Source organism: Balaenoptera acutorostrata, chromosome 1 (genome assembly GCF_949987535.1).
Source record: "Balaenoptera acutorostrata chromosome 1, mBalAcu1.1, whole genome shotgun sequence".
Taxonomy (NCBI): Eukaryota; Metazoa; Chordata; class Mammalia; order Artiodactyla; family Balaenopteridae; genus Balaenoptera; species Balaenoptera acutorostrata.
This window is the reverse complement of record NC_080064.1, coordinates 79,451,361-79,479,104: the sequence shown is the minus strand read 5'-3', so window position 1 is coordinate 79,479,104 and position 27,744 is coordinate 79,451,361. Positions and strand designations below refer to the sequence as shown.

Below are 27,744 nucleotides of genomic sequence, written 5' to 3'. Positions count from 1 at the left end.
TGTGGAAATCACAGCAAAAAAAGGACTAAATTTCATGCTTGGATCAAAACTGAACAGACAAAGAGAGTTTGCCTGGGATGCTAAAAATCTATAAACTGTTTCCATGGAATCAGGAACTGGGACCATGAGAACCTAATTCTTCTAGGAGTCTGTCAGAACTTAGGCCATGGACTGGAATTTGGTCCAATATCCTCTAGGTCCTAAGGAGCAGCTGACATCCAGTAATATAAATATATAAAATGCTCCTCAAGACTTTACAATTAAAGTTCCTAGAGGAATAAAAAATATACATGTAAAATTGTTCCATGTCTGTCATAATATCTAGGTAATATTTCTGGAAAAGAAACACAAGGGTTGCAGTGATTGGAGAAATGGGCTCACTAAAGTTGGATTCATGAATTCCCATTTGCAAATTATTTTGAGATAACACCATAGCTGTTTTTGAAAAAAAATTCTAAGGTCAATGAAATAAACTGAATTTCTTGCTGTTACTTTCTACAGGGGGATGTCTTTCAAGAGAAACAAAGTAAAATTCAAACTTCTTTAAAAAAGGAAGCAACCCATCCAAACTATGCCCTGAAATGCTGCTCAGATCTAGGAAAAGAAATCAAATATTTAAAATTGTAATTATCACATTTATACTAGCAAAGAGATGCATTTTTAAGTAGAGTATGTACACTCTTGATCGCATATTGAAATACCTCGCATGGTCAATGTAAACGTAGGGCCTTTTAATAGTAATTTTCAGTTTTAAATCATTAATGTTCGTCTACATCTTTGATTGTTTATCTTTGATGATGGTTATTTGATTCTCAGTCCCTTTGTTAGAATCGTAACACCCATTATTATAATGTAAAAATAAGATCTACTTAATTTACGCAGTTTCCAGAAAAGGATTGCAGTGAGAAGCAGCAGGGAACAGTGGTAACATGTTGAAACAGTTTCACATTTGCATGAATGAGACACCAAAGGGCTGAGGTTCAAACCAAACCAAACCAGACCAAACCACTTAGCTTCAGAGGAACTGCTTGATATAACAAAAATAGAGCAACATAAATACGGGCCAGCTTATCTATTACATGAGGGAGACATAAATGACATCGATGGCGGTGGTGTAGGATGTGTAGAACACAAGTGCTGAGTAGTTCTGCGTGTGCCTCAGGAAAAGTCAACCGTTGTGGACGTTCTGCTGTACGTCAGATATGTTAGAGATACCAAGAGCAATGCGCCCTTCAAGGTCAAGCACAGGAGAAAGACAACTGAATCAGTCATGAGTGTTGCAAGTGCTCAAATTCATGCTCGTCTTTCACAATGAACTTTATAATCAACTTTATAGTCTAGATCCAGAAAAAAAAAAAAACCTTGGTGGTATTTTTATTGGGATTACATTACATTTGTAAATTAATTTAAGAAGCACTGACATCTTTATGGTGTTGATTCTTCCTCTCCATGGTGTGCTTCCACTTGTTCAATCTAATTTTGTGTCTCCCAAGAGTGTTTCATAGCTTTCCCCAAATAGATTTTGGACATTTATTGTTAAGTTATGCTTAAACATTTTATTTTTTGCTATTATAAATCTTTTTTAAAAAACACATATTTAGCACAGAAGGGAGTCCCTTCACCTTTCCTACTCCCTTGCCATTCCTTAGGAAGCCCTGATAAGCTTGGTGCGTACTCTTCTGGATCTATATCTGTGCATTTACAGAAACATGACATATAAACACATGGGATCTTCCTATATGAATTGTTCTTGCACCTTGAGTTTTTCACTTTCATAGTATGTCTTGGAGACCTTAACACATCGGCACATAAGGATCTACTTCATTCTAAGGGCCACATTATTACATGGTGTGGATGTGCTATAATTTATTAAAAACATTCCAATGACGATGTGCATTTAGGCAATTGTTAACTTAAAAACAGTGCCAGTCTCAAAAAAGTACATGCTGCCTGATTTTACATGGCATTCTGCAAATCAGGCCAGAGAACAGATCAGTGGTTGCCAGAGGTTCACTGCAAAGGTTCAGAACCAGGGAATTCCTTGGGGTGTTGAGACTCTTTTGTATCCTGTGTGGTGTTACAAGAATTTATGCATGTTTTTAAAACTTAAATAGATACGTTGTTTTGATAAAGAGTGCATTTTAGAAATGCTGTCTAATATTAACAGAGCTCCACCGGCTTTTTCCTGTTTTTTAAATATCCTTCTTTAATCTCTATTTTGCACTTTTGTCTGTGATTTTGTTTTATTTTTTTAGGTGTCTGTTTTATGTATTTTTTAAAAAATCTAAACTAATCACCTATTTCTGAATTTAATCTATTACATTATTTTGCTAACCTCACTCATATTTGGATATTTACTGATATTTGGATTTATTTCCATAATTTTATTTTTATTTTATTTTTTTAACATGTTTATTGGAGTATAATTGCTTTGCCATGGTGTGCTGTATAACAAAGTGAATCAGCTATACATATACATATATCCCCATATCCCCTCCCTCTTGCGTCTCCCTCTCCATGTTTTTATTTTTATATATACCATTTCTTCCTCCTTCCTGCTTTCTGTTGCATTGATAACATCTTCCACATCTCCTATTTTCCATCCTGCTTCAGCTGGTTGGGAAGGTGAAGACTAAATTTCTGTAATAAAGGTTATCTATAATTTCTCAAAATGTATACACTTAAAGCTTTTCAGAATCCCTACCTCCCCTTCCAAGCATGTTTTAACTACCCGCTGAACTATCCCATTTTGTTGTTCCCAGAGTTTGTTTTAGCTTCCCTTTGAAACACACAATTAAAAAAAATAATCTGTAGTTGATTGTGATTATTTACGTATTTATCATGTGCTCACCAGTTTTCTTAGACCCTTTATCTCGCCCCTGGGTTCCTTTTCCTTTTGGCTAAAGTATCTCCCTTAATAATTCTCTAGGGAAGCTTTGAAGATTTTACCTTTAACCCCAGATCTTCTATACTTTCACTTTAATTTTAAGTGTATGTAGATGAACACTGCTTGATATCTGTAGCTAAGGACTTGACTTTCTTCAATTTTGTAAAACTTTAGCAATATCTCCTTAAATAACTGCTTCAAAACTTGCTTCATTATTTCTTCCATTTTTTTTTTTGCAATTCCTATTAGATGTATGTTAAGAGTCTCTCAACCGATCTTCCACGGGTGTGTGTTTGTGCTTTTTAATCCCTGTCTCTCTCTGTGCTGGCCTCTGGGTAACTCAGAACTCTTATCTAAGTCATTACTTCTTTCTACAACTGAGTACAGTGTCATTATTCCACCTATTGATATTTTAAAGTTCAGTGGCTTTTTTATTTCCATGATTTCTAAATTTTTTATATCCATTTGATCTTATGTCATATCTACCTACTTTTTAATGTTATTTCTTTGACCACTCTAAATCTATTTTTTCTGCTTTTTATTTTTTTTGAACTTTTTAAAGTAAACGTATTTATTTTAACTTCACTGCTTGTTTTTTTTTTTTTTAATTTTTTAATTTATGGCTGTGTTGGGTCTTCGTTTCGGTGCGAGGGCTTTCTCTAGTTGTGGCAAGCGGGGGCCACTCTTCATCGCGATGCGCGGGCCTCTCACTGTCGCGGCCTCTCTTGTTGCGGAGCACAGGCTCCAGACGCGCAGGCTCAGTAGCTGTGGCTCACGGGCCTAGTTGCTCCGCGGCATGTGGGATCTTCCCAGACCAGGGCTCGAACCCGTGTCCCCTGCATTGGCAGGCAGATTCTCAACCACTGCGCCACCAGGGTTTTAAAACTTAGTTTCATCTCAAGTGGAGTGAATCAATATTCCAACTGTCAGTTTTGCTGAGAGACTTTCTTAGTATCATTTTCTTCATGTGTTCTGGGTGGTAGGCTTGTCTGAGATTGTTTTCTCTCGCGCACTCTTTTGTGGTTTTCTGCGCCCAGCTCCCCAGTCCACCATTAGGACTTGTCATGGTGTTTTGATGTTCTCCTGTGATGTCAGGATCTCACAGTTCCAGTCAGGGAGACATGGGCAGGCTGACTCAGTTCTTGGTTGGGAGGCACCCCAGATGCACGGTTTCCTCTGAAGTACCAGCTCCAGCAGCCAGTTAATTGCCATTCTTTTTAGCTTCCTTTTGGGAGTGAGGACCTTTGGCTACAAACGGTGACCAGGCTCCAGTCTCTTATCTTGCTTGGTGCATTTTTTAGTTCCTTTACTGGCAGGAGCTGAGCTCCTGGCCGCTACTGCCTGCATTTGGATGACAGCCCAGCTGTTGCTTCAGCCCCGCTCAGTATTCCATTTGTGCTCCACAGAAGTGTTTATCTTGTTTTTGAGCCCATGTATGCATTTTTGGTACCTCCTTTTATATTTTATCATGGCTATACACGTTGAACACAGGGAGTGTTTTCAAGCATAACTCTTGCTTTACTATCTTTTCATAAGAGAGAGACAGTGTGCTGTAATATAAAATTAGTCTCAAGACTACCGTTATGAAGAATCAACATTGCTTGGGTAGCGCCAAACAATGTAAACCTGCAATGTCAAATTCCTCTCCCCACAAGAAAAGGCTGGATTTCTTTATACATCTCCCCCTAACAGCATATGAGAGTACTTATTTTCCTACAACCTCAACAATTAAGTACAATATTTTTTCTATGAACTATAACCCCAAAATTATTTCTCTGGTTTAGACTTTAAATCTTAGTTATGACTATATTATCAATGAAAGAAGTGAGAAAACTTGCTGCATATGGTAAAACAGCAGGCATCATTCCAATATGTTAATGTGTGACCCGGGGGGTATTCTTTAGATTGTGACCTGTTCTTTTAAAAGATGGTGCCTTAACTTGGTTATGGCAAGTTGGATACAGACATGTAGACTGGAACCACAAAGTGGCAGGTGGGCCAACAGGAAGGTGATTATCTTTTACCCTCCCTCCACTCCATAGATTCAAATACAACTGGTTCCAAAGGGTTGCACCCTGAAGCTGATCGTCCAGATTTGTCCCCAGTCTGATAGAACAAAACAAGCTATCTCTGCTGATCTAAGAGTGACCTAGCAAGAAACAGATCCCAAAGACCTATTCCCCAGGGCTTGTTCAGAGAGATACTAAGGACAGACTATCCATATAGTCTAAAACTATAAGGATAGTTTATCACTTACTGAATATCTACTTTATGCTAACCATGATAGGAAAATCAAGGAGGCATAACTCATGTTCTAAAACTTATTGAATACCAACTTTATTGAATATCTACTAAAACTTATTGAATATTTACTTTATGCTAACCATTATAGGAAGATCAAGGAGGCAGAACTAACGTTCACTGTTCTAAAAGCACTTACAGTCTCGTTGGAGAGACATAAATAGCCACATGAAAAGTCAAACAACAGTGCACACAAGGCTGTACATATACCATGTGAATGATGTGGTAAATGAAATAAAAGCTAAGGCTTGCAGTGAGCAGAGAAGGATTCATGGAGTAGGAGCAACTTCATTTGGGCCTCGAAGCTGCTGGACTTGGATAGGTTTTGTGGGGAGGGTAAGATCAGAACCTTGTGGGTTCCAGAGACAGGAGGCAAAGGGCTGCATTTGGGAAGAACAAGGAATAAGATTAAAAAGATGGGACCTCCCTGGCGGTCCAGTGGTTAGGATTCCGAGCTTCTACTGCAGGCGGTGCAGGTTCGACCCTTGGAAGGGGAACTAGGATCCTGCATGCCGCACAGCGTGTCCAAAAAAAAATTTTTTTCTTAATAAATAAATAAATAATAAAAAGATGGACTGTTGCTCTTCCTTTCTGAGGTAGACTCATTTCTCCTGGGAAAAGAGACGGAGATACAAGGGAAGGGAATTAACTTTCATGTCACTAAGTTATCAGTTAATGTACGAACTAATTATGTTCTCTCAGAAATAAGATGCTAGAAGACAAAGCATCTATCCTCAAGAGACGTGAGATTTACCTTCATCAGTGATAGGATTAACTCTGAGAATGCAGAATCTGTTTTAAGGCTAACTACTGAAAATATTTTAAGTACCAAAAAATCTTGTTGAGAAAGAAGGAACTGAAAAGGCAGGGAAGATGGTTCTAAAAGGGCGAAGATTTAAGTGCTTTCATTCTCAGCAAATGTCTTATTCACAAGGCTTGCTACTCTCCAAGTCCAATACACGTGTATTTGGGGGCAATCACCACTGGAGCACAAAAACAGACATCCACAAGCACCACACACACTGCATCACTCTCACCAACACAAACAAGTCCTTGTCCCCAGGGGAGACGGAAAAGCATAACTGCAAGGGTGTGGCATCATTTCCTGCCTGCTGTGCACGTGGTATCTTCCTTCTTTAATGATGATGTTTAAAACTCATGTGTTGGTCAGGAAATAACACCCTGTGTATGGAGGAAGTTTAGACCCAGAGAGTAAAGAGAGGAAGAGAGCGAGCAGTCTAAAGATAATTGACAAACTTTCAGATGTTTATTAATAAACACAAGGGCTGAGTAAAAAGTCTGCTTTTATTGGTTGCTCATTTCCTCAATAGCAACAGGAAAAGGAGAAGCACAAGATCATACCCTGGCACCTCTGGGGCATGAAGGCAATGTCCTGGGGAAAAAATCGAAGGGGTTGGAGGGGTGAGCTGATTAAAACTTAGATTTTTGAATTAACGAATTCTCTTGGTGGTAAGGTGTAACAATAGTACACTTGCTATAGGATTCATCTGTACATGATTAAAAACCAGACATCAAGCAAATCTTCTCTAGTGAAGCATCAACAGAAATTTATCTGCTTGAGGAACATAAAATGCCACCAGTCTGGTAGAAGAATTAAACATTGAAAAAGTTAAAGCATAATTACCTGAGTCATTACTATACATTAATAGAACAAAAGTATACAGTTAACTGGAGCAGTTTTTAAGTACTGATTTTCCCTCTATCGTAGTACCTGTGGAAACATAGTGTAATTGTCTATTATCATTTTACCTCCTAGACCAATAAGCTCTCTAAAGGCAAGCTCCAACCTTGTTGACATTGCCCGGCACAAAGTAAGTATGTACTAAATATGAGGTGAATAAATAAACACTGTGCCCCCTCCCCAAGGGAAAACAAACCACAACAACGGCAAGTACACACTTGTATAAAATCAGATGCCAGTGAACATCTGGAAAAATTTGCCTTAGCTACTTTCCTCTGAGATGAAACAGCTCTCTTCACACAACCTCCAAATTGCCAAGTGATGTCAGCCTAGTGATTCCTAAAGCCGGAGCTAAGTGCTGACTCATTTAAGATACACAAAGAGAGTGCCAGATTTGGGAGGCACTACCTATTCATTTCATTTCCAAGTAAAAGAAGAAACTATCACATCTACTTTAGGATCCTGTATGCATTTTGATACCTCTCTTAATAAAGGCAATTCTCCTACCACTATGAATATACATACACTGACTTTTCCAGGGTAAGGATGACTATACGTACTATGAATGTTAATTTTTTTTAAACCCTTGGTTAGCCTGAGACTTCCCAGCCATCAAGGATGCTTTCATTTCCTGTAGCTTGTAGTTTAGTTGTATCTATGTTATGTTTTCTTCCCCTTTCTTTTGAGGAAAGCTTCTCCAGGACACAAAAAAAGAAAAGAAAAATGAGGGAGTGGATGAGATTCAAAACTGTTTTCATTTTGCTTCATGGCATTTTTCCCATAAGCCAGGTAGACTAATGAATTATTTGATCCATGGCAATTTAAGATTTAAGTGGAAAGCATCCATTTCAAAGTCAAACCATGAGAGAAAATTCAGTGCATATACAAAAACTATGGATAAACATTAGGAACATACTGTTAGTGATTCATAACCAAGATAATTTGTTTCTGGTGTTTAAAAATTTGAAATATTTATAATTATGCTCTTGAAATAATGAAGAAAAAGCTCTGAAGCAATCCCCGGGGACTGAAACCATAGTTCTGTACTCAACTGACTTATCTCTGGACACTGTGCAGTTCACTGATAAATCTGTGAGCAGGAGTAAGATAAAAGAAATCGGGAGAGTCCCAGAGAAACATAAATCCTCTGGACTATCCACACCAATGTACAAACAGCACAAAGATAAGGAATTCTAACACTGGAATCATACAAATAAACAAAAAAGTATTAAAAGAATCTTTAAAAAAAAGATCATTTATTTTAGAAATTTTCTATAGTAATCAAAGAATAATTTGCTCTAGTACTCAGCAAGTGAATGATGTCAACTTCCAGGCTGTGGTAGCTGTACCTTGTTATGACATCACAGAAGACTTGCAGGTAAGGTAAGAGTCATGGTAATCTGTCATTTAGGTGTGGTGGATGGTAGGAGAATTTTTTTTCCCAGTCATTATGCTTTTTGGAAGTTAAGCTATCTGGACTTCAGAAATACCATTAATTTGGTTCCACACATTCCAAGCGAATAGATCTTTTACCATATAAAGTGAATTTCAGTTATGGATTTTTTCTTTTTTCTGACTCATCTAGATGGCTGATCTCTGGGCAGGACTCAAGACTCTTCTTTGTTCCTCCTTACTTCTTTCTAGGAGAAGGAGGGCTAGTAGAGGTGGCAACATTAAAGGAGTAGTGTTAAATCTTGGTGCTCATAAGGGGTTAAGGCTCTGAGTTCAAGCAGGGGATCTCTTGGAATTTGTTTGGAGTCTCTCTTTAGAGCTTCTCTTAGGAGTCATCACTTTGAAGTCTCTCTTCTTCCTTGAAGTTGATGTGATAGGGTGGGTCTGGAGCTGCCTCCCTCTTGGAAGGGGATTATACCCTCGGAGGGCCAGGGGAGGATAGCTCATGCAAGCTCTCCTCTTGGCTTTAGGGAGAATCAATAGTCAATTTCCTCCTCCCCACCCCTTCCTCACCCTGTCTCTTCCTTGCCCAGGTTCCCCTTTCCTTCATCTGGGCAAACAGACATTAAAGTACAGGGAAAGAGGGTAAGGAGGCTTCCTGTGATTTCTCCAGCTTCTGGTCCAGGTCTTTAGCACTTAGGCAAAGGAAGTCCTTGTGACTTACCTGATTTCTGGCCTAGCTCACCAGGAGAGTGATAGTGAGGTTTGGGGCCAGAGCTTAGTTTTCATTAAATGTTCTTTTGTCTGTCTTGTCCTCTGTCTATATAGCTCCTGCAGATCCTCTGGGAGAGGAAGGCAGATAGCTGTGGGAGGGAAGAATTGGGCATGTGGACCTTGATCTCAGATTTCTCTCAATCCGTTTGCCAGAGACCCAACTCATCACACCTGTGACATATGGAAATGCCCCAGATGAAGAGAAGGCATTTGAAGTCTATAGTTTAAAAGACTAAAAATAATAAATTTCTATTTTACCATCATTTTTTTTTCATATCTGTGAAGTAGGAATGATGCCAATCCTGCTCATTTAATACACTGGCTCAGAAAGGCCACGTATTTTACCCAAAATCATATGGCAGAGCCCATGTTTTCTGCTTGAAGCTTTGGGGAAAGATTTAACTCTTCTCTTTAATTTACTTGACCTAGCCGAAATTATAAAAATTAACCAAGATTTTATATTTCCAGTGAGCATATGAGGTTTCTTACAAGGTAAAATGATGATGTAGCTGATGGCCTGTTTATTAGACAAAAGATTTGTGGCTGATATTGTAGAATTTCTAAAAATATTAAGTTAAGAAACTGACCAGTACAATGATACACAAAAGTGATTCAGAAAGGGATCTCTACAACATTGTCTCATCATGCATTAGGCATTTTCTGAGTCCAGTATCCAGCACCAACATTTTAAAACTTAACATCAACATCCCAAAACATAAGCTAATGTACTTGAATTTAAGATTACACAGCCTTAGCTTTAGGTATCGGTGCAAAGAATCTCACCAGCTCTTAAGACTAATATACCTTGAGTAGAGAGATGCCAACTCAAATTTAAAGTAGCTAACTCTAATATTGCCAGTTAGCATAGTTTATTTCTTAGGAAGGCTAAAGATTTAAACTTGCTATTACATGATGAACAGTCAAGTGTACATTTAAAAGCCTTTATTCCTTTATTCTTAGAAATAAAGTGCTGTTACATCTAAAAAGCTGAAAGTCTTTATCTGCTAGACACTTCCACGTGGACATTTGCCTCACAAGTCTTATTCTTTGTAACACACCACAACACTTTTTTTTTTTCAGGAATATAATTTAAACCATCCTACCTAGAATATCAAGAAACTTGATTTCCCCAGGTAGACTTAACTATCCTTCCTCTTTTGCAGCTATTCAGCTATTGCAATATATGGTCATTGCAGTATGAACACACACACACACACATACACACACACACACACCCGGCAGCAATTATCTTCTGTTTTAGAAGGATGTATATGAATGTCCATCTTTGCAACAGTTTAAACATCTTCAGGGCCAAGACCAAGTTTTGTGTTGTCAGAACTTAGCACAGTGCCTATAACATAGCATACTGAATAAACTGGTACAATGAATGAATGTGTTATTTCGCTCTTCCAACTATTCCTTAAGCTCCTTTGGGGCAGAGATGGAGCCTTAAATTATTCTGTATTCCCAATAATACCTAACAGTGCTGGGAACCTAGTCAACATTCAATAAATATGCACTGATTTATTTGCAGTTTCATAGCAAAAATTTCATTAAACAGAACACTTCTTGCTATCACCAAATATACTCAAGTAGAAACTAGATATTAATCCGTCAAGGAAGCTATAAAAGAGATTTCTATACTGGATGAGAACTTATACTAAATCACCTCTAAATTCTTTTCCAATTCTGAAATTCTATTTATTTTTAAAAGAAATTTAACTAGTACAGGACTGTAACCTTCTTAGAATAAACCAATATCATGAAAATATCACCATTACTCAGAAACCACTAAATTTTAAATGAATTTTAAAAAATCTCCGAAAGACTAAAGTATACTAAATAGTTAATGAACATAAGCAAGCCCTCAAAAGTTCATTTGAAAACTGGTTGTTTAGAAAGAAGAAACCATTTTCCCACAAAACAACATGGAGGTTTTTAGACTCTCAGGGCAGTTCATAAAATCTATTCCATGGGTACAAGATCAAGTACTAATACTGTTACAGAACTCAATCAACACTCATAATGTGGTTTATCTGGGGATGCCCGAAATATACTTCTCCATACAACATCCGTATGAATGGGCAATCATCTGGGTAAGAAAAACCTGGTTTTCACCATGGCATTCAACTTTATTATAAAACAACCACATATGGCCAAAACATAAATTCTCAGTTTTGTAAAAATATACTTCATTGGTCTCACTGAAATGATTCTGTAACTTGCTCTACTGAGGTGCCTCAATGTCTATAGTTTCTTAAGTTTCTCTGCCATAACAGCATGATTTTTTTTATACACAAACTTTGGCTGTAGTTTTCTAACATGTGAGGGCATATAACATATACAAGTCAGGAATTGTTGATCTATTATTAGCACATTTTTGCAGTACATCCTCAAAGGACTTTTTCTTTCACGTTTATTGCTCAAGCATAAGGGCCTGTCTCCCTTCTCTGGCACTAGGTTTATGCTAATTATTCTAGACAGGATGCTCCTCGTATTCCTATCCAGCTCTGCAGAGTGCTGTGGTTAATCTCGGATACTACTAAAGAAAGACCATTTGCTACTGGCTGCTTTTTCTACTTTTTGCAGGGGAGATCTGATTTTTATCACCTTGTCATTAATTATCCCACACAAAGCTTTCCTCCATCAGTTTATGATCCAGTTTTAAACTACAGTTTGTACAATTGTTTTTATTATTAAAAGAGTCAATGAATTCTTAGAGCTGCTGAAGCACATTGATGCATTCACTCAACACACATTTCTTGAGTGTTAGGCCTAAGACACAAAGGTGGGTACAAAGATGTATCACACACAGATCCCGCCTTTTAGCAACTTGACGTCTTGAATGGGCCATGAGATATATTCTTAACATTTTCTTCCACACACTGTGGTTAGTTAAGTGTCAACAAAGAGGTAATACTAATTGTTTTGGTAGCTCATAAGGTCCCAGATTCCAGACACTGCAGGATTAAATTCTTTGTCTTAACTCTGGCAAGTCTGAAGCTTAAATCTCAGAAGGCTGACATTTGCAGTAATACTCAGTTTAGGTCAATATTGACTTCAAGCCTTACACAGTGGATCCCAGCAAGAAAACACTGCAAGGGGCTACACTCCCCCGTGCTGTCTCTATATCTGCCACACTGGCCTCTTGTGATTCCTTTGCCTGGAATATTCTTCTTCCTTATACCCACATACCTCCCTCTCTCAGTTCCTTTAGTTCTGCTCCAATGTGACTTTTTCAGAGAGGACTTCCTTGACAACCCTACTTAAAGTAGGACCCCTGTCCCTCTCTCTCCTTACACTGCTTTTTCCTTACAAAGCACTTATATCTGACATTATATTTTAAATGTATCTTTATTTATTTTTTATTTTTTTAAAAAAATTTATTTATTTATTTATTTATTTATTTTTGGCTGTATTGGGTCTTCGTTTCTGTGCGAGGGCTTTCTCTAGTTGCGGTGAGCGGGGGCCACTCTTCATCGCGGTGTGCGGGCCTCTCACTGTCGCGGCCTCTCTTGTTGCGGAGCACAGGCTCCAGACGCGCAGGCTCAGCAGTTGTGGCTCACGGGCCCAGATGCTCCGCGGCATGTGGGATCTTCCCAGACCAGGGCTCGAACCCGTGTCCCCTGCATTGGCAGGCAGATTCTCAACCACTGCGCCACCAGGGAAGCCCCTAAATGTATCTTTATTTTTTTGGCAGGGCCTTGTCATTTTTATCACTGCCTAACCCCATTGCCTGGAACTATTTATTATATGTTAAAGACAAATGCGCATGGTTCTCAGGACACATGTATTCTCCTTGTAGCCTCCCCTCCAACAGGCTATTCACTCTCTACATGGGCATCTGCAATAATAGGAATCTCACTACCTAACATGACATTTTCAGAAAGTTCTTAACTTTTTGAAAGTTGAGTTTGTATTGAGCGAAAATTTTCCTTCCTAAAACTTCTGTTGTTGGTTCTATTTGGTGTTCCAGGGCACGTGGAATCAGTTTAAACCATCTGCACTTTCCACATGGCAGCTCTTTGAGCATCTACTGTCTGTTCTCATAGTCCCATCAATCTTCTCAACTTTAGGCTATGTATACCTTCAACCAGGTCTCATAGAAGGGTTTTTGGTCTCTCTTTTCTGCTGGTCACAATCTCTTAAGTTATGGTGTAAAATACCCAGAAATTAGCACAGTATCTCTGTAATTCAAAGGTCTCAGTCCCTTTCCACAGCCATTAAATGCTCACTGTACATTAGCACATGCCAAAAATGTCTCATCCACTTTTCCTCATTCACTCATCCCTTCACTCCACAGAATGAACTCCGGTCAGCACTTACACATGACCCACAGGACTGCTATTGTCTTTCATTCTGGGGGTGCAGGAATGAACCCTACAGACGAGGCCTGGCCTTATAAAGTTTCTATTCCTAACAATTAGAGGTAATTCTTCCAACTAGAGTTTTGTTTTTGAAACAGAGGATGCTAAATCTTAGAGCTAACAATTCACCCACTTGTAAAATTTAGAGTTAGGAAATTTCCTGCTTGTGAAATAGAATATTTGCACAGAGATTTAGAAATTTACAACTGGAAAAGGGATGAGAATTAGATGGAGCTTCTGAAGAAATTAGCTCATATAGTCAAACTGTTTTGTTGTGTGTGCGGTGGGATTGGGGACCCTCGGGGCAGAGGGCTGAACTCTCCATATTCCTCAAGGTACAGTATGTTATCAGTTCCTGCAAAGCCCCTCCTTCCCCATCTCCTTCATCTCCTCTTCCTCCTCTCTGTTTCTTTTCTTTCTTTTTATCACCTCACACCATTCTATTCCCCTTCACCACCATAAGTGAGCACTCTTCATATAAATTTTGGTATATGTTCACCAAGTTGTTTCTTCTAAAAAAAAAAACCTAACTAGAATTTTCTTAATATTGCTTTGAATTTATAAACTAATTTGTGAGGACTGAACATCTTCGTAATATCAAGTTTGTGCCATCCAAAGACATACAATGTTTTTCCATTTATTCAAATTGTCTTATATGTCATTGACTAGGCATTTAAAGTTTTTTAAGTTCTTGTGTATTCTTTTTTTTTATTTATACTTTATAAACTTATTTATTTATTTATTTTTGGCTGCGTTGGGTCTTCATTGCTGCGCGCGGGCTTTCTCTAGTTGTGGTGAGCAGGGGCTACTCTTCATTGTGGTGAGCGGGCTTCTCATTGCAGTGGCTTCTCTTGTTGTGGACCACCGGCTCTAGGCGCGCGGGCTTCAGTAGTTGTGGCGCACAGACTCAGTAGTTGTGGCTCATGGGCTCTAGAGCACAGGCTCAGTAGTTGTGGCACACAGGCTTAGTTGCTCCGCGGCATGTGGGATCTTCCCAGACCAGGGCTTGAACCCGTGTCCCCTGCGTTGGCAGGCAGATTCTTTTTATTTATTTATTTATTTATTTATTTATTTATTTATGGCTGAGTTGGGTCTTCGTTTCTGTGCGAGGACTTTCTCTAGTTGTGGCAAGCGGGGGCCACGGTTCATCGCGGTGCGCGGGCCTCTCACTCTCGCGGCCTCTCTTGTTGCGGAGCACGGGCTCCAGATGCGCAGGCTCAGTAATTGTGGCTCACGGGCCTAGTTGCTCCGCGGCATGTGGGATCTTCCCAGACCAGGGCTCCAACCTGTGTCCCCTGCATTGGCAGACAGATTCTCAACCACTGCGCCACAAGCGAAGCCCGGCAGGCGGATTCTTAACCACTGCACCACCAGGCAAGTCTTTGTGCATTCTTGATTAGCTTAATTCCTAAATATTTGATAGTTTTTGTTGCCATTCTGAGTGGTATCTTATTTTTTGTTAAATCTTTTAGTTGGTATGTATCTTTCTAGTTGGGAGTGTTTTATTTCATAGTTTAAAAATTAGACACAAAACAATAATACTAGATTTAAAGAAAAACTATATGAAGGCCAGATGTCCCCAAACAATAGGAATTATAAAATAACAAAAATGCAGGATTTTACAAAGGAAAACAGTAATATAGGGGACAAAGGAGCAGCACTCATTATTTATATTAAATAGAAGACTCCAGATATAACCTAGAAACCTACTAGCCTTGCAGTTAAAATGTAGTGCCAGTGTTAGCCTAATCCTTTCCGCAGGGTCACCGTATGGCTGGGAGGATCCAGATGTGGTCAGTGTTCTCAGGGAAACGGGAAAGAGGGGCCTTGGAGAGGAACCAAGCGAGGACAGAATTCAAGTGGATCTGTTTGCCTGATAGGATGAGAGGATCGGGGAGGGTCTCCAAATCAGGGGTCCTGATTAGAAATACAAGATTATCTCCCCCCATATCATGATAAACCCACTTAACAGATATTTTTAAACACGGATTTTGGTGATTTACAGTACAGGATCCACAACAGAGACTAAATATACAGTAAATCTCATTTGCTTCACATAGGAAAAACTCCAGTACTCTGTCAGTGCTTTATTATTTGAGGGAAAAGATTATTAAACAATCAATAGGCAACATGGTCATAACAATCCATAATAGTGAAATAAAAGGAAATGTTCCCCATTCACTGACTGGCATTGGACGGCAGCAGATGATCTAGGAAAAGCATTTAGATTCATGCCCCGTGTTAAACCCAAGCAAGTGAGGTGAAAGGCACTCATATATTATTCTTGTGGCCAGGAATTCACTGCACATTAAGTTGTCAAGCTGATAGATGACAAGAAATAAAGTTCTAGGGAAGAAAAAAGCATGAGTTTGAATAAACCACCATAACAAGGAAGTCCTAACTAAGGCATATTTTTGTTACTAGATGTAACAGGGATTTTGAAGTAGTGTTTCTCTCACAGCATCCACCACCATCCCTACAGAGATGCGAAAGGTTTCTCTTTAAAATTATTTTCACCATCAAATGATTTTTGTTTCATATTCCCCAAAGACTGAAGTAGAATATTGACATGTCGTGGGTACATAAAAACTTTAGAAAACATATCTTAGATGAGGTCTTCATTTTAAGCCTACCCATTGGTGCTATCTGCTGTTTCATTAGGATTCTGAATTTCACCTTAAATAACAGGCTAATCTAAGTATGAATTTTTGAGTCTCCATCTGTAAATTCAGATCTGGCAAAAGAAAAAGATCTACTAGAGATCCCGGTTAGTATGGGACAGAGGATTGGGGGAGAGAGGTATTATAGAAGCAAGGATTCAGGGCACATTATCAAAATGAACTACTCCGAAATCCCTCTGCAGTCTATAATTTTTACCACCTGTGCTTTCCAGTGAACTGCCTGTGAGCATTATCAGCTGAAGGCCATGTGCCATGGCGTTGATGCTGATGGTTCTAAATCAGAGAAGCAGTTGAGTATGTACCAAAAATAAAAGCGGGGATTAACTCCAGCCAACCAGCTCAGATGTTCCAAACTCTTCTCCAGTGTGAGCCTGCTGGCCAGTTTGCTCCTGGTGATTGGCTTAGTACACAAGGATTTTTTTTTTTTGGTAGGTGGTTTCAAGTCATTGAAATCATTCTCTTGGCTTTTTTTCCCCCCTAATTCAGAAAGCAGGAAATGTCTTTCCTGTGTAGCAGTCACAGAGCAGTCCCCTAGGGTTTCCAGGGGGCTTGTCTTCCAGTTCCTGTTTCTGGTTTCTAACTGTTAACTCTATATTTGGTAATGGCCTGACGATGGGCTGCTTTGGATTTGGTCATAATAAGATAACCTGGAGTCACGGAGCAGAGATCTAAAGCAATCTTATTTTTCCAGGAAGCAACGTGTTGACCTTTCAGGATTTCGTCTATTTTATTGAGTGTTTTGAGTATCTGAATAATGTTGTTTATTTATAGCACAAGGTTGGGTGTTTATGCTATGGGTCCTTGAGGGTCTGTGACTGTACAGAAATAGGATACATACACTCTCCTGGTTTACAATAAGTTTATATTTGTTTCTTTGTTTCTTTCTGATGTAATCTAAGGAATGCTCTTTATGCATGCTCTTATTCCATGGCAGCCTTGAAAATAGCTACTTGCTCAGAAATGAATAAATATTTGTCAGATGAGTAAGACAAGTGTTGATTTTTTTTTTTTTATAAATTTATTTATTTGTTTATTTTTGGCTGCGTTGGGTCTTCGTTGCTGCTCACAGGCTTTCTCTAGTTGCAGCGAGCAGGGGCTACTCTTTGCTGCGGTGCACAGGCTTCTCATTGCGGTGGCTTCTCTTGTTGCGGAGCATGGGCTCCAGGCACGTGGGCTTCAGTAGCTGTGGCACGTGGGCTTCAGTAGCTGTGGCTTGCAGGCTCCAGAGCACAGGCTCAGTAGCTGTGGCGCACGGGCTTAGTTGTTCCGCGGCATGTGGGATCTTCCCGGACCAGGGCTCACACCCGTGTCCCCTGCATTGGCAGGCAGATTCTTAACCACTGCACTACCAGGGAAGCCCACAAGTGTTGATTTTAATCCTTTTACATCAGGGCAAGAAAGAATCAACACCCCATTGATAGTTGATAACTTCCTCCTTCCCCCAGTATCTTTAAAGCTACATAGTGTTAAACCTATATGCACACAATCTTTTAGGAATAAAGAGATAATGAAATATTGTTTGCCATTGGAAGAAGCCATTCATAAAATAGTCAAAAAGCTATTGGATTCCTATTTTACCACCAGCGTGCTCTTCTAACCCTACTTAGATTTTGCTTTGTCGTGTTTTCAAACCCCAAGCGTTAACTTGTTTTGTAAGTAAGATCAGAATGACTGCACTTTCATTTCACAAAAGGAAAATCAAGGCATAAAAACATATTTTGATTATTGTAAGATCACCTTGGAAATGGGAAAGGATTTTGAGCTTCACAGAGAACCTTTTGCTTATGAAGCTATCAGTCATTAAACCAATTTCAGAGGATTATCGTAGGAGAGCTAAAATAAGAGATTAAATTCTCCCCCTTGGAAACATTACTTTCATTTGTAATATGAATACTGGGTGGTTTTACTTTCTTTAGTAATTTATATCTTATTTCTTGTCTCTTTAATATTCACTATAGGTTGGAAGTTTTTTTTTTTTTAATAGCAGTGTATAGTGAATAATCTTGTAGAGAATCTAAGCTGTAATTCAGAAAATCAATTCTTTTTATAACTTTCTATTTTCTCTTTTAGTCATTTTGCACTTGTTTTTATACTTAAAATCCTGTTTTACAAGCCAAAACTTGGCCACAGGATCTGTACAATTGCAATGATTCCATAATATCCCATAGCAGGGTGCACAGGGGTGAAAGCCACATGCTGGAGAACTGACCTGAGATCTGAATCCTCACTGCATCCCTCTTGGCTTTGGGGCATTACCTAACCTTTCAGATGAGAATTCTCACCTGAAAGATGGGAATAATCTACTCCCCAAGGGTCCTTCTGGGAGCTAGATAAAGTACATAAGGATTCTACACACAGGGAGCACAGGTTCCTTACCAGTGTCACTCAATGCGAGTGCTATTAGCATCCTGGATTCTGTGGGAATGCCCCACCCAGGGCAGGATGCCCCCGAAAATGCCATGAGGACCCATAACGAGGGCTTTGTGAAATGATCACACTAAGTCTATTGCTTATGCTGATTTTTTCTTCCATTCCTCTTTTTTAAAATGTATAGTTTGGCTTTGTATACTCATTCTTTGAGAATTAGCTCAAATTCACCTCCTCAAGTCCCCAACTTCCAGTAGCTGAGATGACATCATATCTAATGCTCTTGAAATCTACCACCATAAAGGCGCTTACACACCATATGGCATTGCTTCTGTATTTGTACAGTCTGTAGACTATTAGCAGTCTGAGGGCAGGGGCTGTACTGTATTTCTCTTTCAGTGTTTCGAGCACCCCACATAATGCCTGACGTATCTCGGGTGCTTAGGGATGTTTGTTGAACAAATGGTCCACCCCATATGAATTCTGAGCCTGGTAACCTTCATATTCTGATGGAATCTTCCTTTGGGGTATTTCACATTTTTTAGAATCTTGACATCTCAGACTACACTTCCTGTACCCAGTCAACTGGCGTCCATATTCTTCTTAAGGGCTGTAAGGATAAAACAGGCCTGTGTGTGAAGGGTCCGGATTAGGACACCCATCTGAGGGGCAGGTACTGAGCGAGCTGGGCAGGGTGCTCAGTGGGATGCTTCCGTGCAACAGAGAGACGTGACGGGGGCTGTGCTCCAGGAAGACGGTTCTGACCAGGGCTCGGGAAGAGATGCTTAAGTTGTCCTTGAATCCCCTTCGGAACTCACTGTGGTCACATCCCTAAATGATGTTCATCACAGACATTTTCATAGGTCCACACTACCATTTTCATTTATTTTGTTCCAAGTTAGCTACTAGTTCTTATAGATGCTCTGTGTGGTTTCTCTTTTCTGCATTTCATCCTGCTATGGAATAAGTAAACAAGAGAAACGACTTCATACTCCAATATAAAATAAAAAATTTAAAAAAAAAAAGGAGAAACGACTCCTGTGCTTGCTCATAAGCAGGTCCTGTGGCAGTGCTGGTGCTGTGCGTGGCACAGTAATAAAGACAGACGGAGAGTCCTCCTGCAGATCTATGTCACCTCCCTCCGCTATTTCCCAAACTTGCCATTCCAAAATTCGCCCTTCTCCACTACCTACCTTGTTGCCACATCCTGCTACCTCCCTTACCTCACAATCTCTCAGCAGATGTGTCACTTACCATTTCACAGAAGCTACAAGGCACACACTCCCATCTTACTGTGCCTCTCCTCTCCTGCAATAAAATGCATCTGTAGCCATCGTTACTATCCTTGTGGAAGGTACCCCCTCCACCCAAATCAAGGATAATCCCACCTGGATCCTGGATCCATCACATCCTTCCTCCTGAAGATGACCATTCTTCTCTTACCCTGAACTACCGGGTCTGACATCCAACTGCTTACTTCTCCACTTGGATATCTAACATATTTCAAACTTAACATGCTCAAAAACAAACTTTTTCCAAGTGGCTCGGGCCTGAAAATCTTAGAGTCATTCTTGATTTCTCTTTTTCTCTCATACATATCACTCACGCTCAGTTCAATCTTCTAGCAAGTCTTAATGTTTTTCCTTCAAAATATATCCAGAACCACGGCTTCAGTCCTGGTCCAAGACATCTGATTCATGTCTTCCCTGGATTAGTGCACTAGCCTTCTCAGTAATCTCCCTGCCTCCGCTCTTGCCCACCATACTGTATTCTCAACACCTAGAGTAGTCTTGTCAAAACCTAAGTCGGATAATGCCAACTCTCCAAACATGTCCCACCTTCGTCAGAGCAAGGACGAAACCTTTACAGTGGCCTCCAGGCCCTACATGATCCGGCAGCTGTTACCTCTCAGGCCTCATTCTTCTATCACTCTTCTTCTCACTCTGCTGTAGCCCACTGGCCACCTGGTTTTTCCCTCAACACGCGAGGAATACCCCTGGCTTCAGGCCTGTGACATCACCAGGGGTCTTCCTAGGATCATCTCAACATTCAAACTTATAGTATTATCATAAACCTCATTTGGTACCAGAATCATTGGAAAGAAAGAGGATTGGAGTCACAGCTTGTCAGCCAGGCAGCATCGGACTCTCTCCCTTTGGGGGAATCTTCACAACTGCCTGTGTGGTGGCCCACACCGCTGCCCAGGAGCTAGTCTCTCCCCAAGCTTCTCCACGATCATCTCAGGTGCAAGAAAAAGAGATCCACTGTAGGCAGATTCCGGATTTACTCTGGCTTCGATGCCTTATGCTCCAAAGGAGCCAATAGCTCTTGTAACTCAATAGATACACCTTGCATGTATCAAGGGACATGCCCAGTTACAAGTGTCACCACAATCACAGAAATCCCATCTATGGCTTCCTACCAGGCACTTATCATTCTCCCAGCCCAGATGCAGTTGACCAATCAGCAGCCATTTATGCCATAAGCAATGTTGCCTAGTAACACAGTTAACATTCTACCTTTATCAGGCTCCCAGGGAAGCTGAGCTAGAAAGTTGAGAAAGCCAAATGTCAAATTCTCCTGCAGAAGGGGAGGGGTCCTGTGACTACTTTGTTCATTGTGTCTCTTGCTCTTTCTGTTCCCTCTGTCCAGATGGCTCCTCCCGGGACATCTGCAAGGCCCGCTCCCGCACTGACTTCAGTTCCCTCCTCAAAAGTCACCTCCCAGTGAGGCCACCCTATTTGAGAACCACAACTCCTAACCTCACCTGCTGTGACCTCCTACCATCCTCGTATGCTTTATCTTCTTTTTCATTGTCCTTATTACCTTCTAACATATATAATTTACCAACTGATTTTGCTTATTTTGCTTGTTTTTTCCCCCATAGAATTTAAGTTCTACAAGGCTGGGATATTTGTCTTTTATTTCTTTCCTCCTGCACTGATAACGCTTGGCCCGTAGAACAGTGCCTGGCACACAATAGATTCTTCAACAACTATTTGTTTTATTTATGAATGAATTAATGCCCTTTCTCTCTTTCAAACTCTAGTTTTTCATTGGCATCCTTTTTTTTTTTGGTGGGGGGAGGAGGGCGAGATATTTTCAGCCCACAGATAAAAAGCAGCATGGTGTTAGGGATTAAGGATAGGGACTTTGGGGCCAAACTGCTTGGATTTCAATAAGGGTTTTGCTACTCACCTTGGAAGTTTCTCTAATCTCTCTGTGCCTTAGTTTTGCATCTATAAATGGGGATAATAATAGTATATCCTAGGGTTGGCATGAGGATGAAATGATTTAAAACATGTGTAAAGTGTTCAGTAGAGCGCCTGACACGTAGGAAGCACTAGATGATAACTATTATTAAAATCAACGTTAAAAAGGTCTTTATTTCTACTCTGCACCACTTCTAGCTATTTCCCTCTCTCCTGGCTCCTCTTCCTCTCAGATGATCTACTTGAAAGTTCCATAAGCCTTTAACTCCCATTCACTTTTCCAACCAGTGACACTAAGATTTCTAATGCCCTAGTTGCTGCTTTTCTCCCCTTAGCCCGTGAGTTAGTTGAACCACCTGCCATCACTGACCACACCTGAGCCCCTCCGCTCTCTTGGTTTCCCCTCGTCCTTATGGCTGCCCCTCCTCAGCCTCCTTCAGAGGAGCCTCCTTTTCACTCATTCACTCTTTACTGTTATTCCTGACATCATCTCGCCAACCACGTTCTCCTGGGGTGACTCCATTCCCAGGCATGGCTTCAACTCTCACGCTGATGACACCCAAAGGGTGTCAGTCCTAATGACTGTTTCCTAGAGACGTCATGTCCTTTCTCACATCCATGACTTGGAGCTTTCCTTCCTCTTCCTGGCACTATCTTCATCCCCAGCTCCCTTTTCCTGACTGGTTCTCAAGTTTTAATACAACCATTTCTCTTGTTCCTCTCCTTTGGACTCGCATAGAGCTTTTCAGAAGCCTCTAGCACAGTATAACCTTTTCTGATGTTTGTTTATTTAGTTTCCCCCTAGAAATGAACTGTTTATAGTTATATATGTCCTCAAAGTATGGTGCCTGATACATAGGTTTGCAAAAAAATCTGGATTCAATATATGAATATACAGTATCTATATAGAACAAATTATGATTCAGTTACAATTTAATTCAGAACTAAGCATTGGGTAAGATAATGTCTCATCAAAATGTCAGTCCTTCCAGAAAATCTTATCAGGGGTAAATATAAGAGGTAAAGAAAAACGTTCCATTTTAACAATATAAATGGCACTCTGGCTATACATACTATATTTTGCTATATTCTACATTTTGCTGTGGATATAAAACCAACTTTGAAAGATAAAGGACTCCCTTCGAATATTTGATGTTCGTGACATCAAATATTACTTGACTATAGTCAACTGCTCTCTGAGCTCAGTTAAATCTTACAAGTACCATATTTACCTAATTAGGAAAGTTTGGGAAATTAGGCTTCAGGCTCCCTGCCATGATTACAAACACCACACGTAAGTAGAGAAGAGCAACTAATATACACATGGTTAAAAATCACACACTCTTTTTTAAGAGGTTTCAGCGGCTTGGTGTCTTGCCCTGGCTCTGTTCTGACGTGAGTCCAGGCACCTACCTGCAAAGTGCACCCGAACACACCGATCATCAGCATGGCCACGGACAAGTAGTCGGTAAATACATCCCACCATGGCTTCAGAACCCGGAAGGCAGGCTGCTGCTCAGAGAACTGCCGGAACTCCGTCACCGGAATCATGTTTCTGAGAAAAGGGAGATTACTGGTGAATTAATTTATCTTTATGCACAACCTACTGCATTGTTAACAACATTTGAAATTCTGCTTCAACTCGTCGGATTCAGTGGTCTGAATCAGTCCAGGAGCTGTCACGGCACCTCAGAGTTTTAACAAGCCATTGAGAAATCCACCAGTTGAGGAAATAAGGAGCCCCATGTAGAAAAAGCAAGTACCTTTACTAACTCTTGTCTAATCAGCGGGTGCCCTTTAGCGCCACATGGACCAGAGAGCATGACCAGAGCCGCCCGTTGTTTCCTGGTGTCTCCCTTCCCCTAAACAGAGCACCACGATGCCAGAAAGAGCGGAGCCCATCCTTTAAAATGTTTCTACTATTTATCTTATCATCTTGGGTTTTTGCTTCAAACTATTTTTTTAAGTGTATCCTCAGCATTGGTTGGTATTAATTATTTACTAAGCCCTATTTGTAAAGCCTTTTGCTTGCTCCCTGGGGAAGGCAAACGACTTTGCCACTGGTCCTTTTCTTGTAAAAGGGACAATCTCATTGTGGGGAGGAGGTGTTGGGGAGAACTTCAATTTTTTTTTTGCCCTCCCTCTTTTTTTGGTTCCTGTGCTTTTTTTTTTTTTTTTTTTTTTCTGCCGCCATGTACACGGGCGCGCCAGCCCCCACCCGCTCGGCGTAGTTGCCTTTGCGCAGCAGGCGATGCACTCGCCCCACCAGAAACTGCAGACCTGCGCGGGACGACCGCGACTTGGCCTTGGCGCGGGTCTTACCTCCTTGTTTGCCACGACCAGACATGACACCCACAGGCACTGCAAATTGCTCCCGTTTGATGGCTAACAAAATCCGGTTCCTGTGCTTTTGACTTGATTTTCTTCTCTATTTCCTAAACTCCTTATATTTCACTGTGAACCTCAAACGCATCCTCTGAGAAATCAGTTTTCTCTGTAAACACCTAACTCTATCTAAATGACAGAGGATAAATGAATTGGGTGCACTGAGGCTCTGGGAAAAGCGGAAAAGAGACGCATCCTTTTCTTAGCCTGCATTGTCCTTTCTTATCGCTCAGTCCCACTGCCTGTATTATGATCTAAGACTTGAAGGTAACCATCCAGCTACTGGGAGAAGGAATATTCTTTCCTTATCTCATGGCAAGGAATAAGGGTGGCCAGTGAGGGCCAAAAAGACAGTTTCTCTCCGTTTTGCCATCTCTGGATCCAATAATCTTGCTTTTTACACCTGCCCTTGTTATTTAGTCTGATTAAAGGCAGGGAAAGGCTACATTTGGTGCTCTTTCTCCCAAGCCTTTTTGTTTCCTGGATCTTCTCTTCCCTAATAGTGAATTAAAGTCTGTACAATAAACAGCCTAGAGAAAACCAGAGCCTCTTCTTTGAGTTCACTGCTGTTTATCTTTGGAAACTATTATAATGTGTTCCATTCCATCTCACTGCTTTATCTGACTTTTTCTTAAGCAGTAACTTGTCTTCCTTAACACAACGTTGAAAATTCAACCGCTTGGTGCTGCTTTTACCTATGACCTACCTACTTGACATCTGTGCAGCATTTGATATGATTGCCTCATTTTATTGAAACACAACTTTCCTTTTCTTTTTTTTTAATATTTATTTATTTTTGGCTGCGCCAGGTCTTAGTTGCGGCACTCAGGCTCTTCGTTGTGACATGAGGACTTCTTAGATGTGGCACGCAAACTCTTAGTTGCAGCATGCACACGGGATCTAGTTCCCCAACCAGGGATGGAACCAGGGTCCCCTGCATTGGGAGTGCGGAGTCCTACCCACTGGACCACCATGAGAAGTCCCCAAACACAACTTTCTTAACTCCACTTTGTTACCACCACTGGGCTGCAAGTTTCTTGAAGGGGGAAAACCTATATGTTATGCATATGTGTGTTCTCAAAACACACGTTGCAGGCAAGCCACCCAAGCTAAATAAAAAACTTCACTTATTCCTAGTGTTATTAGCATTTCAGACTAGTCCAAAGTTTGATTTTCATGACCTTTCATGACCTTTTTCTTCTCAATGGATCATTATAATCTCATGGCCCCAAATGTTTTCTCATCACAGATGTCCAGTGGCGGTCACAGACAGGCACGAACTCATCTTAACTTCCACATTCTGCCTAGAAGCGACTGTCTTGTTCTATTTTGATCCTACCACTTACCACAGTCTCTGGAAAACAAGAGGCCCTGAACAACTGTCTGTTACATGGATGGGTGAATTCAGATGCTTGTTCATGGAGCAATGCTCACCCAATCAGATTGGGGGGGACCCTAGCCAGCTACAGTGACAGCACTAACAAGTATGGTACCTGTGCTGTCGTCTACATCCTTTGATAGATTTAGTTATTGTCTCCTTCATGATAAGTTCCTGTACATCTTGGAGGGAATTGGGCTTGTTCTTTGAAGCAAGGAACAATTTCAGGAATAAAATATACCAATGTGTATTTCATTGAGAGCTGTGTTCTCAAACGTTTGGACCTCAGGATCCCTTCATGTTCAAAACGTAGTGAGGAGGACCTCAAAGAGCACTTTTTAGGTGGGTGATACCTACCAATACCGGCCACATGAGAAATTAAAACCAAGAAATTTCAAAAATATATATTAACTCACTTAAAAATAACAAACCCATTACAAGTTACCATAAATTGTTATTATAAAAAATAACTATATTCTCCACCACAAAAACAATTAATGAGAATAATGGCATTGTTTTACATTTTTGTAAATCTCTTTAACAGCTGGTTTAATAGAATATAGCTGGATTCTCATATCTGCTTCTTCAATCTGCTGAGATATGTTGTTTTGATTGAAATTTATGAATCAAATATATATGCAGTTAGAAAAGGGAGGAGTATCTTAACAGACTTTTTATATAATTGGGGATATTAACTTTTGATAATATATCAGACTAACTTGGTTAGTTGCAATATGGAATCTGAAAACTATATCAATGAACTTTTCAAACTCCTTGATGTTAAAACTCATTCGTCAGGGAGGACCTTCAAGAAGTAAGACATGGAGATAACCTTCCTCCCCACAAATACATCAAAAATACATCTTCATGTGGAAACACTCCTACAGAACACCTACTGAATGCTGGCAAAAGACCTCAGACTTCCCAAAAGGCAAGAAACTCCCCACGTACCTGGGTATGGAAAAAGAAAAAAAGAAAAAACAGAGACAAAAGAATAGGGACAGGACCTGCACCTCGGGGAGGGAGCTGTGAAGGAGGAAGGTTTCCACACACTAGGAAGCCCCTTCGCAGGCAGAGACTGTGGGTGACGGAGGGGGAAGCTTCAGAGCCACGGAGGAGAGCGCAGCCACAGGGGTGCGGAGGGCAAAGCGGAGAGATGCCCACACAGAGGATCAGTGCCGACCAGCACTCACCAGCCCGAGAGGCTTGTCTGCTCCCCTGCCAGGACGGGTGGGGGCTGGGAGCTGAGGCTTGGGCTTCGGTCGGATCCCAGGGAGAGGACTGGAGTTGGCTGCGTGAACACAGCCTGAAGGGGGCTAGTGCACCACAGCTAGCCAGGAGGGAGTCCAGGAAAACGTCTGGACCTGCCTAAGAGGCAAGAGACCATTGTTTTCGGGTGCGTGAGGAGAGGGGATTCAGAGCACTGCCTAAACAAGCTCCAGAGACAGGCGTGATCCATGGCTATCAGCATGGACAACAGAGACGGGCATGAGACGCTAAGGCTGCTGCTGCCGCCACCAAGAAGCCTGTGTGCGAGCACAGGTCACTCTCCACACCTCCCCTCCCGGGAGCCTGTGCAGCCCGCCACTGCCAGGGTCCCGTGATCCAGGGACAACTTCCCTGGGAAAATGCACGGCGTGCCTCGGGCTGTTGCAATGTCACGCAGGCCTCTGCCGCCGCAGGCTCGCCCCGCATCCGTACCCCTCCCTCCCCCCGGCCTGAGTGAGCCAGAGCCCCCGAAGCAGCTGCTGCTTTAACCCCATCCTCTCTGGGAGGGAACAGATGCCCTCAGGCGACCTACATGCAGAGGCGGGTACAAATCCAAAGCTGAACCCCAGGAGCTGTGTGAACAAAGAAGAGAAAGGGAAATCTCTCCCAGCAGCCTCAGGAGCAGCAGATTAAATCCCCACAATCAACTTGATGTACCCTGCATCTGTGGAATACCTGAATAGACAACGAGTCATCTCAAAATTGAAGCGGTGGACTTTGGGAGCAACTGTGGACTTGGGGTTTGCTGTCTGTGACTGATTTGTTTCTAACTTTTATGTTTATCTTAGTATAGTTTTTAGCGCTTGTTATCATTGGTGGGTTTGTTTATTGGTTTGGTTGCTCTCTTCTTTTTTTTATTATTTATTTTTTATTATAATAATTTTTAAAATCTATTATTATTCTCTTTTTCATCCTTTTTTTCTCCCTTTTCTTCTGAGCCATGTGGCTGACAGGGTCTTGGTGCTCTGGCCTGGTGTCAGGCCTGTGCCTCTGAGGTGGGAGAGCTGAGTTAAGGACACTGGACCACCA

The 27,744-nt window shown here is 40.9% G+C and overlaps 1 protein-coding gene across 3 annotated transcripts in view; it reads right to left on the bottom strand.

The window, feature by feature from the left end:
• Positions 1 to 27,744, bottom strand: part of LRRC8C (leucine rich repeat containing 8 VRAC subunit C) — a 90,180-nt gene that overhangs the window by 9,857 nt on the left and 52,579 nt on the right. For all 3 annotated transcript variants that reach the window (XM_057557869.1, XM_007176351.2, XM_007176352.2), the window contains one exon: positions 23,097 to 23,238. In XM_057557869.1, the coding sequence (XP_057413852.1) occupies positions 23,097 to 23,238 (142 nt within the window). The remainder of the gene's footprint in view (positions 1 to 23,096; positions 23,239 to 27,744) is intronic.